The sequence below is a fragment of the Patella vulgata genome, chromosome 3 (genome assembly GCF_932274485.2).
Source record: "Patella vulgata chromosome 3, xgPatVulg1.2, whole genome shotgun sequence".
Lineage (NCBI taxonomy): Eukaryota > Metazoa > Mollusca > Gastropoda > Patellidae > Patella > Patella vulgata.
In genome coordinates this window covers 52,762,076-52,775,457 of record NC_065881.2, presented here as the reverse complement: position 1 = coordinate 52,775,457, position 13,382 = coordinate 52,762,076, and the positions used below count along the sequence as shown (strand labels likewise).

Genomic DNA, 13,382 nt, shown 5'->3' with positions numbered 1-13,382 from the left:
GGTAAAAGAGCATAGTTGTCTAGAGAGATACTGTTATAAAAGTCTGCTCTATAATATCTCCTTAAACAGTGGCAAATTATTTTACATGTTATACGTGTAGGCCTATATAGATGCATCTTGTATACAGGAAAATACAGTTTTTAGGAATTTGAGATAGCTAATGATTTCTGTTGTACTTTTAAATACAGTCAATCAATACTTGATAATCATAACCCTGGAACTACCTAGGCTTGTTTTATGTCATGTCATGGTTATCAAGTCTCTTATGACCACCAGATCTGACAACTTTAGAAGCCAAGTCCTAGGTAATGTATACCTTGGGAATATGTTGCCTGATGACACTTTGGTTTACTATCAGTAATTACTAGGACTCCAATCAGGTCCAAATCCAGAGTGTTGAACTTGGAGATTGTGTATTTTAACTTTCCATATACCTGTATAAACATAGTTTGAGCATGCCTGTATTGATACCCATGGGAATCTAGAATTGGTTTTCAGATCTAGGATACTCTCATCATTGATTTAGTTTCAAAGCATTTAATTCTAACCCACAGTTGCCCAAATCTTTAAATAAGATTTACAAGATTGATAAAACTAGGCTTGACACAACAAGAATTATTTGTTTCTGATGCTCTGTTGAGAAAGATATATGCTGTATGTATATCATTCACAAGAATTATGTTCAACCACACAATGAGTAAGCTAAATATTGTGGCATTCATCAAAGACAAACAAACAAACCATCTCTTTTCCACTATTAAAGTGTGCATAATTTGAAAATATTTTTAAAGGGTCAATCTGTATTACTGTATATACTGACCAATGATTAGTTGCTGGCGATGGCAAATCACCAACATATTTGAATAAAGAATATAATGCCTTTAAAAATATTCTGGATTTTATTACTCAGTCGCTAAACAATAAAATCTTTGAAAGAAGACAATATTATTGTGAAGATTGATTGATGTCTTTAAGTAATTTGAAGCAGAATGAATGATAATTACTGTAGATGTTGCCATTTTATTAATGATAGAACATTTGTCACAACTATCCAACTCCTATACACAGCCTGTAATATGATCAGGTTAAATGAACAAATAAACTGGCTAGTTATTGTGTAGCATTGATTTCTCTTTTCTTAATAACATGTTGAACACATCCAGATGAAATTCCCTCTTTAAAACCTGTTATTTTTAAGATAAATTGTATCTGCTTAGGAATATCTGCATTTTGAAGGCTTTCAGCTGACTTTTGTTAGAATTTCCAATGTATTTATCATATAATTTTCATAGGTCAATAAACCATACTGAAAACAGTGGATACATTTCCAGTGTAATTATAGAATAGTATTTTCAGACAAATGAAATAAAATTAAATGGGGGTTCCTACTGTTCTGCACCGGCAGGGCTAATCAAGATGGGCATACACCATGCAGTGTGCTATGAGGGACATTTTGCCTGGACAGCAGCACTATGACCTACTCGTATATCTAATTCCAACTGTCAAGGGTTCTTTTCTGTGCATGCCAATGTGTGCATGGGACCTTGGTTTGTAGTCCCATCCGAATTACTAGACAGCTGACCTGGTCTGGCCTTCTGTCCTGCACTACTGACAAGGGGAAACCACGCCGGAAAATCCTAAGAAACTTCTCGGCCAACACCAGGAGCGAACCCCAAGACCTCCAGGCTAGTAAGCCAGCATCTAACTCACTGAACCATATTTTCAGATGAACTAGTAATATAACATTACTACTTATGGCACACCATATGACAGTAGAAGCAGACTTTAAATAAACTCCATTTCATTTCTTTGGTACCGAAGCAATTCTTAACAGTGGGAAAAATACTGATTGATAAAATATTTCAAGTTAAAAGCCTGACACCTTATTTATACAATGAAGATACTACTCTTAAACCTCTTAATGTAGATATACAAAATTAAACACTTGACCTATTCTGGATATAAAAAAATGTGGTTTGTAGTCATAATGACCAAATAAATTTGTTAATAGAATGAAAGTAAGAAAAACACAATTTTTAATCTATGGTAGATCTTGTCATTTAAGATTATAGATTATATATATCAAACAGTTTTCTATTAATACAAAAATTATATATTTCTATAAATATATATAAAATCAATTTGTAGATACAGTAACCCACTCTTTTGACTTTTTTTTCAAACAAATTTGTTCATTTGATATATTTGTTGTATAAGAAAAGATAATTTGTTTGTTCAATATCAAATAATCTTAATAGTCAAACACGTACAGTTATCTTAAAGATGTTTTGAAAGCCCAATATTTCAACATTCATCTTACACATGAATATGTTTTATCAATACCTATAGAGATATGGTTTATAATGTCATCTAAGTCTTAGATAATAGATAATAAAATAATATTATTTGAAATAATTTAACTCGTATTTTATTGCAAACACCTGCCATTATGATAGGCGATACTTAGCTATGATTGGTTCCTATAATAATGACATCACAATCCGAAGTATTTAGATCTGTGGTATTGAACCACAATGGACTATAATGTATTATTAGTGATTGCTAAGTCAACACACGCCACCAATATATAACGGAAATAGGCATACATCTCTAGCCACTCATAAATCCGCTTCTTTATCAGATTTAAGCGTGTCTTTATCTATGGCTTTTTATGTTGAATAATTTTTTTTTTAAGAAGTAAAGAGGAATAAAGGTTATTTGGTCCAAGAATACAGAATTAATTTTTTGCCTGTCTTAGTTAAATTGTGTCTACTTCGCTGAAGCATGGTTAAACTTATAGAAATTGATTAAAGATTTAAGAGCGTAGATTCCATTTTTTCGTCAAGATTACTTTCGAAATAGGGGGTGAGGGGTGGAAGGGGCGAATGGTATGATACGTGCATGCTGTATCATAAGGTCTGTCATTGAGTCAACTGGCATGATTTCGATTCCCTGGATGTCAATGACAAGGAGTAGGGTCGCCTGTACAACCTCAGGGGTTTTGTCTGGGCCCTCTGGTTTCCTCCCACTGCTAAAAAACGCTATGTGAAAGCGAATTATTGAAATAAAATTGAACCATGTGTTAGTTCCGAAATGACTTAGTTTGTGTCGAGTGGACGTTAAACCCGATCTTTCTCTCTCTCTCTCTCTCTCTCTCTCTCTCTCTCTCCTATTGAAAAGAAATTGTACACCTGAAATAACATTAAATCCAATGATCTGAGCACAAATATTTTTTTCTGTAGAAATTGTATTTTATTTTCTGGCATTGAAATAAAGTGTGATAAAGGAGGGACATAAAAAGATATGTTATTTTCTGCCATCAACAATCCATAAAAGATACATAAGTGTATATACTGTGACAATCTTGTCAAATTGAAATCTGCCCTTCTTGTTCTAAATATATTTGAGTGATTCAAACGGCTTAATCTGTATGGAAGTATATCTTAGTCCTGAAGACCCATACATGTAGTTTGTCTTAAGTGGACGTTAAACCCCATTTTTCTCTCTCTTTTCCTGTAAAAGTGGACAAAATTTTAAATATTTGTTAAAGGACTTCCAATTTATTTATAAAAATAGCATAACTTCCGACTATATACATGTAGCTTTTCATTGTCTAAAAGAATTACAGTCTTTTTTTTGAGTAATAACTAAGAAAAAACATTTGACACCTTTTCTATTCATTTTTGTAGACAACTTGACCCTTACTGGTTTAAGTTAGGTTTATTGTGAAAGAAATTCATATGATTTATGTATCTGCAACTTGAATCTTTATGTGACTCCTGAGTTTCACAAAATGGCTGAGGTGTGTTAAATCATATTCTTACTGAAGCAGGGAGCCTATGACATGACCCATCATAAAATCTATAAACTTTAAACTATAAACTTGATAAAAACTTAAGGAAAGAGAGTAAACAAGCCTTAATTAGAATACAGCTGCAAACTTATCATGCATATTATCTAGGCCATGCAATCAAAGTGCAGTCCTTTTTAACAATTTTCATGTTATCATAATGACCGCATTGTAGCCATCTTTAATGCAAAGACACACGACTTGGTGTATTTCTGCCATAAAAGCAAACAAATCTCACATGATGTTGTAGCGTAAACCTATCTAGCAGATCTAATTGCTCACTAAACCATTATCCATAGTCAACAAAAAAACTTATTTTGCCCATATAAAAGATTGTTGGTGTGGAGGTTGGTTGGCACGTGAACATGTTGAGACGTTTTAAGGTAATCAAGCAACACCTGTCAATAATATGATGTCATAAACAATACATGTCTCTGTCAATCAATTTAAGCACTGGAAAGAAAGAAAGGATTTGATAGAAAAAACTTCTTGAGTCTTCAATAGATGCTTTGTTTCTAATCAGATTAATTTAATCAATAGAATATTAGAGACTAATAAAAAAAGAAATATTGCCCTTGGGGAAAAAATGTGGCAAGTTAGAGAAAAATATTATGACAATGAATGACAAATGTTGAGAAAATTCAATTTTGTCGATAAAACATTATAAGTGAATTCTATTATATTTAAGAATTGACGTTATATTCACTTAGGACCTAAATGTTATGTAATTTCTAGTTGTTTACGGGATGAAACCTATAGGTTTTTTTTGGTTTTTTTATATGTGATATCTGAAAGTCATTATACTGAGTATTTACTCATAATAGTTAAACATACATTATGCAAGAGCTAAATCTGCCTATTGCAGGTCTTTCTTTAGGCCTGAAATGTTTTCTAAATTATTAATTAGACATTAATTAACTGATCCAGGCCATGATCAACTCTCGCTCGCATCGGATTTTTCCGATATTAAATAGATTAGAACGGTTCAGCCATATTTTGATTTAATTTAAAAATAGAGGAGCGAGACTTAGCTTCGAACAACCAGTACAGTGGTTGAAATTATTGCACATGTCTCGTCAAACCTTCAAAGGCTAATATCTTCGCTCGCAATAGAATAATTTGAATGTAATTCTCAAATTAATCAATTTACATTATCTATTTTCGAACTATTATAGCAAGAATAGCTAGCTCTTTATCTGAATCTTACATAATGTATCTTTAATAGTAATCTTTGTTAATATCCATAACAAATTTGGTATAAAGAAGGAAGTTACACTCATTAAAAAAAGTGATAGCGAAAAAGAAATATTTAAAATGCATGTCTGACAGGATGTCCCTGTTGGAAGACGAACCTGTAACCCCATACATGGAATTGATGCATATCTAACAAGTGAACCAAAGGGAATTCCCCACGACAAAGTTAGTAGGCAGTATATTTAAACTCAAAACACCACAGGACCAATCAATCTATGCATCCCCAGAATAACAAACAATCACACAGCACACCACACAATAACATCCCTGCTACGTATAGAAGGTTGAAAATTAGTTTTAATTGCACAAGATTTTTCTTTTTCTTTGGCCGAAGATCTGGATTCCAAAGACTCTGGTTCTAATCATTTGTGGTATTGTGATTTAATTGATCATGATCATATCATTTTTTGTTATGCTTTAATTTATATTCTTTCTATTTACAGTCATGCTATATTAGATATTGGTTATTATGATACAAAGACCTTGTCGTTACTCCTGTTAGAGGATGTTGAAGATGGTAGACCAGTCCTTGTTCAACTACCTTTTTCTGTAATTAAAGATGACAGTTTTACCAAGTTAACATCTACAGAAAATGTAACAGCAAATGTGTAAGTGATGGACTTAAAGTTACTTAAACAATTTTTTTATTGTACATTAGTAATATTCTTGGGCAAGTTATTATTCTTTTTTGTCTTAACAGTATCTGTATTCTAAGTTTAATAAACATAATACAAATTAATTTTTATAATATCAGCCTAAATTGGCTATCAGTGTCAATATCCACACTGGTTGGTTGACATCAACTTTCGTAATATTGACAGACTAATATAGTATCAATTCAGCCATAATCTTTGTCCAACCTTCTTAATTCTGTGAGTTAGGATTTCTTAAGATATCTGTAATGTTTCTTTGTGAGTATAAGAAAAGATGAAGATGCTGAGAACTTGTGACAGAAGGAACAATATGATGATTGTATAAACCTGCTTGATTAGCTAATCTCCTGACCCACCTGTCTCCTTGAGAACACTCAGAGTTATGATCTCTTCAATAAAAGTCTTTCATGGTAATAAAATACAGTTACTTGAGACATGTCATCTTATCTTGGCACTAAGTTGACTCACAAGTCAACTCTCATGCAATAAATTGTCATCCAAATTTCACACCCATTACTTCAGAATTAAATGACTTGATTGATTGGAATTGGACGATGGTTGATGAGTTGATAGATTTACAGGTATAAAGAAGAGATGATAATCTAGTTGTCAGATTAGATGAGATTTAGTGACAACTAAGAACAGGTGATCTTCAGATTGTTATTTACTATACTATCAGAATGATATCATCTGATGCAAAGATACATGTAATGAGAATGCATGCATTCAGAATTTAAACTAAGAAATTATTAGTATCCAGAGAACAAGATGTAAATACATACTACGCAAATGTTCAATTTCACGTAAAGAGTCATAATTTAGAAATATAATGAGATTTTCATTCACCTAGTCATCTTTGAGTTTTGGATGTGATGGATTAAGTAATTTTGACAGTTTATAACAAATTAGAATTGATTTGATAGGGAAAAATCTAACATTCTGTAATCTTTTCTGTGACAAAGTTTGTTAATTTGAACGTTTTTTGCTAATTTAAACTTTGCTGATGAGATGAAGAGAGCTGTTTGATTAGTTATGGGCATAATAAAAGACACTTCTAAAGTTTATTCAGACCTGGTTGAGTGGGGAGCTTGCCAAGAAGTCACCGTAACAGATTGTTTCATTGGCTTATCCCTCACATCATCCAGAACACATCAACGATAACAACTCTTCCAGATCCTAGTGTAGTAAAGAAAAGTAAAACATAATTTTGAACTATAAAAAAACAAAACGAAATAGGATCTGTGTTTTAATCAGATTGCATTTTAAGGGATTTAAACAAAAACTAAAACTTCACATCATTGCTGAGTAATTTTATTAGCCAGAAATCGTTCAGAATCGTATCTGATGATCTAAACCCCCAGAAGCTTCCAAGGCCTAGCTAACAAACATTTGTTCTAATTTTGTGTTATTTTTTGAATCCTGTTGTGGTTAAACAATGTAATATTGATATTACATTATTCTAAGCTTGATATATAGAGGGTTGGGGTGGGTTTGAGCTACAAGGGCCAGTCCGACTTGGTGAAAGCCCCAACGCTTATGGTTAGGTTTTCGAAAAACACATTTTCCATGCACTGATCCATATTTCTGTTGAATTTCATCCATGTAACTGATGACCACATAAAAAGCCCAATTTTAAGGGTGTGGTCTGGTGAACTTTAGTACAAGCAGACTTTAGAAGTTTAGAAAAGCTCTAACATTTTTGGTTAAGAGTTTTAAAAAACACTAAGTATGAATCTTTCTTTCTGTTAAGTTTCAGCTATGTATTAGAAGGCCACATAACAAGCCCCATGTCAGAAAGCCCCATGTCAGATGTACTTGGGAAAAATCCAGGAAATTGTGGTTAGATTTGTAAAATATTTACTTCAAATATGGATACCTTTGTAGCCATGTAATTTATGACCTTAAACTGCTGCTGTAGCCATCTTCTTGAAAATAATAGTAACAAATTTTGAGACATTGAGATTATGCAAGTTACCTAAATTCCTCTCAAGGAACATCCCACTGCTTAAGATGACTTTACTTATTAGATAATTTGTTGAGCATGTCACAAGGTCAAACTACATCTGTTATAGTTCTTTATAGTTGTCTAAACCTGAAGAGTTGTTGTGTGACCCCTGTACTCGGGTGGTTTAATATGAAGAGTATTTGTATTATGATAAAGGAATGACCCTCTCCTCCCTCTATTCATCCATGGAGAATCAATTCTCCACCTCTCTTCTTTCATCTTTTAAATCATTAAAAATAAATGTGAGTTGCTGATAAAGGAGATTAGTCATCCAATACATGGCGCTTTCTTAACACTTCATTATGCTCAACTTCGATTGTCTGATTTCAGATAATGTTACAATATCTTTTGTTCCAGAGTCTGGGAATATGTTAATATTTTTAGGAATATTCTGTTCAAATATCTTTTGTTACGGCTTCTGGAAATAAGTTAATAATTGGTACATGTTTTGGGAATATGCTTTTACAATATATAGAGTTAAAATACAGATGTGACGTCATCCTTTATGGATGGCGTACCATTTCAAATAATGGTACAGGCAATGTGCCAAGCGTACATTATTTATACTAATTAAAATTTTGGACTCATGTGATGTATTTCATTGCAAAGCATGTGCGAGTGTCTGTATTTTAAGTTGTTTAATGGTCTCGAGTAATCACTTATTGAAACAACAACTTGTGACTAATGTCACTCGTGTTGTTTCAATATATTACTTAATGTCTCGCCTCAGCCATTTAACCACACTTAATGTACCATAGCAGTTAAAGGAGCTAAATGTCTATCTCAGTATTGTTTATAATATTCAAAATTAAAAACACAAATTAGAATTTAATATTTGTCAATTTCAATCAAGATTAATGATGTTATTTTAACATGAAAATATAGGATCCTAATATCCAATATTTAAAGGGACAATAACACTCTTGCTGGCTTGACAGCTCCAGAAAATAAAAAATAGCCTTATTCTAAGTACTAGATGTGTTAGTGCAATCTGTTTCACGGAGATTTTTTAATATCTCTGTTACAGATGACTGTTTCGACACGTGACGTCACATCACGTGGCGTCCATCATTGGCTCAATAGCGCGTGCATTGTTTACATAAGACGTCACGGATTCGGGCTAAATGGTGAATTTTACTTATTTTAATACCCATTTACACTAAATAGGAAATGATTTTTACCTACAAACGATTCAAACGACTTTATCTATTTTTCTAATAAATGAAAAAAATGTTTCAGAATTTAATTTGTCGAAAGAAAAAAGTTAATATTTTGTAGTCATTAAGTCGCATCGATGTCATCCTTATCAGTGATTGTAGCGGCCAAGCGAATATTCACTGCGGATCAGTGTGGTGTTAGTGTCCTACCTGTTGTGTAAATTATCCATTAAATCCAATTTTACTTGTCCAGAAGGTTCAAAAATATTTTTAAATCCAAGTCTCATTTGAAAAGCTTTACGTCCGGCTTTTCAAATCATTTAGTTGAATTTTTCCAATTTTTTAAATTAGGTGTGTTAAGATGAAATTTGTATCATCAATTAATTGGAATATTGTAAAATAGTGAAATTTGTTGACCAGAATAAAGATTGGGACATATTATTCAGTTACAACAAGAGTGGTATTGAGCCTTTAAGACAAATGAACATTTTAAAATCAGTGCACATATACTCTATGGTTTTTGGCAGCATTTGTAATGAACAAAGAAAAACATATCCTACAAAACAATACAGGAGTAATTGAAATTGAATATAAATCAGATAACATGTACCAGTAAATACATTCATACTACATAAATATATTTTATAGTCCCAGTTAGAGCTTTCAAAGAATATAGCCATGTGCCCTTTAAATACTTTTACAATTTTGATTTATTAAAGAAAAATATATAGCTAATAATATCTAAATTAAAGGAGAAATGATTTGTACGAGGTCTGCATTGTGGGAACTATTTTAATAAAAAAAAATATATAGAAGCTGGAATGCCAACACAAACACAAGTTTTTGCCATTTGAAGACAGTTCATTGGAAGTGTGTGTTAATATTTTCAATTTTATTCATGTTTTGACAGATCAATTCCTGGACCTTAATGAAACAATAAAATGTAATGCCATTCTTCATTTCTAACATCAAATTGTTATGCTGGACATGATCACATGTTACTGTTAACCTTTAGGGTCATTTGTTTCATTAGCTGTAAAATTGTGAGTTACCGCTGCAACCATGGTGTTTCATAAACAATACAGTTGACCATTGAGGATCTTTGGACACCAGTCACTAGGCAAAATCAAAGGTATTGGTATCCTTAACGGGCCAGTCTCTAGTGAAAAGACTTGACCTTAGGGTCTGACTAGGTGAAAATTTCTTTCAGTTATGGATAATAAGGTAGAAAATGAATTTGACCCATGGGTTAAGAATGGTATAATTAGCTTTAAATCAAAGTGACCACTACCCTTCCTACTGAATAAGAGTTGGGGTGTATCTGACCTTAAGGTCATCTGTATGTTCTGAATTCTATCATGAATGACCAGTGTCTTATACAAGAAGATTACTATATATAGTTCTGAATTTTAATGGTCAGTAAAGCAAGAACCAGGGGATGCTCAAGCTGAAAATTGACCCTAGAGGTTAAACTTCACAGATGAGCTTTAGTTATATTACCTGATGAAGTAAATTTATCCAATTATTAGTCTGAAACCTAATACGCTAATAGTTCATATTTTTATTTTATAATCATATATTTTCAGGAATACTATAGAAGTAGGTCCATTAATACCAAAACATTCCTACCGACATCTAGAAAACATGCAGGCACATTCATTTGCTGTCAGTGGTATTCGTAAAACTGCTACCGTGGTAAGTTTTGACATACAATTATCAGTGAAAAGAACAGGTACTGATTGTGTTAAATCATTAAAAAATGTCCTTCATTTAAGACGATAATAAGAGGCTGTGAGGAAAATTTTGTGTTTTAAGAAGGAAAAACACCAGAGCAATTGTGTCTGGCTTAAAAAGCTTGGATTTAGTCCCCAAAAAAACAAAGCAACTTTATATTTGTATCAAAATGTATAAGAAGTATGATGTATCTCTATTCATGTTTTTACAGCTTTATGCTTCAAGAAGACGGGTTCGTATATTTATGTTGGATGGAGAAGAAGATTCTGACGATGAGGATGAAGATGAATCAAAAGATGAGAGCAATCTAGAAATAAGTCGATCGGAAGGAAATTTAGATGTTAGTCAACCCATGAACGAGGATGAAAATAAAGAAAATAATTCTACTTAACTTTTTGAATTGGAATAAAATCTGTAATATAATAAATTTGGTTAATAAGGGGGAATAACTCCATTATTCAGCACAGCCCATGTTGATGTCCCAAAGACATTACCTTAGAACGGAGTAGGATTTCAAGTATACACCATTTTCAAATTTGTGTTGAGATTTTTTGATGGGTGGGGGTTGGATCTGTCCCTGAGTTTTGTTTCCAGCTCAAATCTTAGGAACCATTAAAGATAGGTTTTGAGAACCTTTTTGATTTAATCATTTTTTTGCTTCTGTTATAACATTTGAGATATACACAATGCTTATCTTCACAAGCCGTAGATGCCTTTATATTTTAAATTGTCATATCACACCATTAGATAGGACTACTTCGTGGAAAGCAGAAATAAGCGAGAAGAGAGAAAATAGAAAAAAGTAAAGGTGTACCATTTACATAAGGGGCAACCTATATCTATGGAATTATGCTTCATCACATCTTTGTAAATACTGAAAGGAGTCAATCTATTTTTGGACTGATATTCCTATTATACATTCAACATTTACAATATTGTGTTTTGCAAGGACAGACCAGAGTCTTATAATCTTATATATAGACAGTAGCCAACTGACGCCATGGGTGCCATTTTGTTACCCATTTTTACATTGCAGATAGAACCACATTACAGTGTGTGACCGATTAATATGTTTTAGATCTGCGCAAATGTATTTTTATATTTACTCAAGTGTAGGGGTAGACAATAATTTCAATAAATCAATTAATCACAATATTATGTAAATTTTATTGACAATATTTATTTCTATACGTCTCTGTCCGTCCGTCCGTCCATCCATAATTTGTTTGTGGACACTCTACAGGTCACAATTCTTTTTCAATTTTGACAAAACTTCAAATATAAATTTATCTCCAAAAGATCTCGATATTGGCATGTATAGGATCAAAACTTCAAGGATTACGGCTCCTAATTGTACGAATAATCTGGTTTTAGCTAGCTTGTGGACATTCTAGCGGTGATAATTTTAATCCAAATTAGATTATATGTAATGTTGCCTGGCTACCTATTTTTTATTTAATTTTTATCATAGAGATATTGAAACAAGCTCTGTGCATCCCAATTTCGTTTCCAGAGCATATCGCATCAACCTATTATTTTGAAAATAAAACTGTTTTCAAACAACTTAAACCTGCCAGTCTTCATCTGGAAGTGGAATATTATGCGATGTCTGGATAAAACCAGACTTTTATTTTATAAAAATAATGTATAGGTGAAATCTACCTTTCCTTATCAAGTACAGCACTTGGGTCATGCACTGAATAGACTTCTAAAGCAACAGCAATAGGTTACCAGGTCACCCAACTAAAAACTTGACCCAAAATCTTAAAAAGCTTATGTGTCCGGATAAGCAATTTTGATGTTCAGTTGAAATGACTCAATATTTTGAGCTGAAATTTTTGTGTTTCTTTGGAAAGAGGGAGTCAAGTGGCAATCTTAAGATTCTGCATGACAAGGATTTGGGTCTTTAGGTCGCCGGCCCAACCTTGTGGGTTTTCTTTGGGTCCTTGAGTTTCCTCGACTGCTATAGACACCTATTGAAGGTATACCATAGTTAGACTCTCTCTCTCTCCTCTTCTCTCTCTCTCTCTCTCTGGAAAGGAATTTGACTTAGTTTTTGGTGTAAAATTTATATTCAGGAGCATATCAAATAAATGTTTTAGCCTTTTAATCAAAATTGCAAGAAAACGAAATTCAAAGTTCGACTCCCTACTAAGACCAGAAAAAGAATAACAATTTTAATAAAAACAAGTTTTTCAGACTTCAAGGCTAATAATCCGAATAATAATACGCAATGTGAAATACTAACAATGAGTTTCAGTGAAAACGAATGGAATGACAGTTCTGCATAAGATATAGTCAGTAAGAGGCGGGAACTGTGTAAGAATCTGTAATTGCATAGTACTGTTTTAAGACAAAAAAAAATCACCCCAAAATCTCAACAGTTGATGTAGGCATTGTATCGAGGCAAGAGCCTGATTGTCAAAACAGTAATATGACATATATAGAATAATAATAAAAAAATGAAAAAAAAAAAAATGACTATATCAATGAAGTTTAAATCAAAAAACATCTACTACTTGGCTAGGCTTATAATATAGGCAGTGACACTGTGTCAAACTCAAAAGTGTTATTCTCAAGTTCATAATAAATTTTCGAAAATTCACTCATTTATGAAGTCATTAAACATATCAATAAAAAAAAAAATGACCACAACAGACCATTTGTGTCATTTAAAAACCGGTCAAATTATAGGCTACTATAGCAGACGAATTGTGCCCATGTGTCAC

General features: G+C 32.5%; 1 protein-coding gene across 2 annotated transcripts in view; it reads left to right on the top strand.

The window, feature by feature from the left end:
* Positions 1-11,808, top strand: part of LOC126815638 (anaphase-promoting complex subunit 4) — an 89,297-nt gene extending 77,489 nt beyond the window's left edge. For both annotated transcript variants that reach the window (XM_050541384.1, XM_050541383.1), the window contains exons 25-27: positions 5,548-5,712; positions 10,506-10,614; positions 10,865-11,808. In XM_050541384.1, coding sequence (XP_050397341.1) covers positions 5,548-5,712; positions 10,506-10,614; positions 10,865-11,044 — 454 coding nt within the window. In that variant the 3' untranslated portion in view covers positions 11,045-11,808. The remainder of the gene's footprint in view (positions 1-5,547; positions 5,713-10,505; positions 10,615-10,864) is intronic.
* Positions 11,809-13,382: the final 1,574 nt, after the last annotated feature.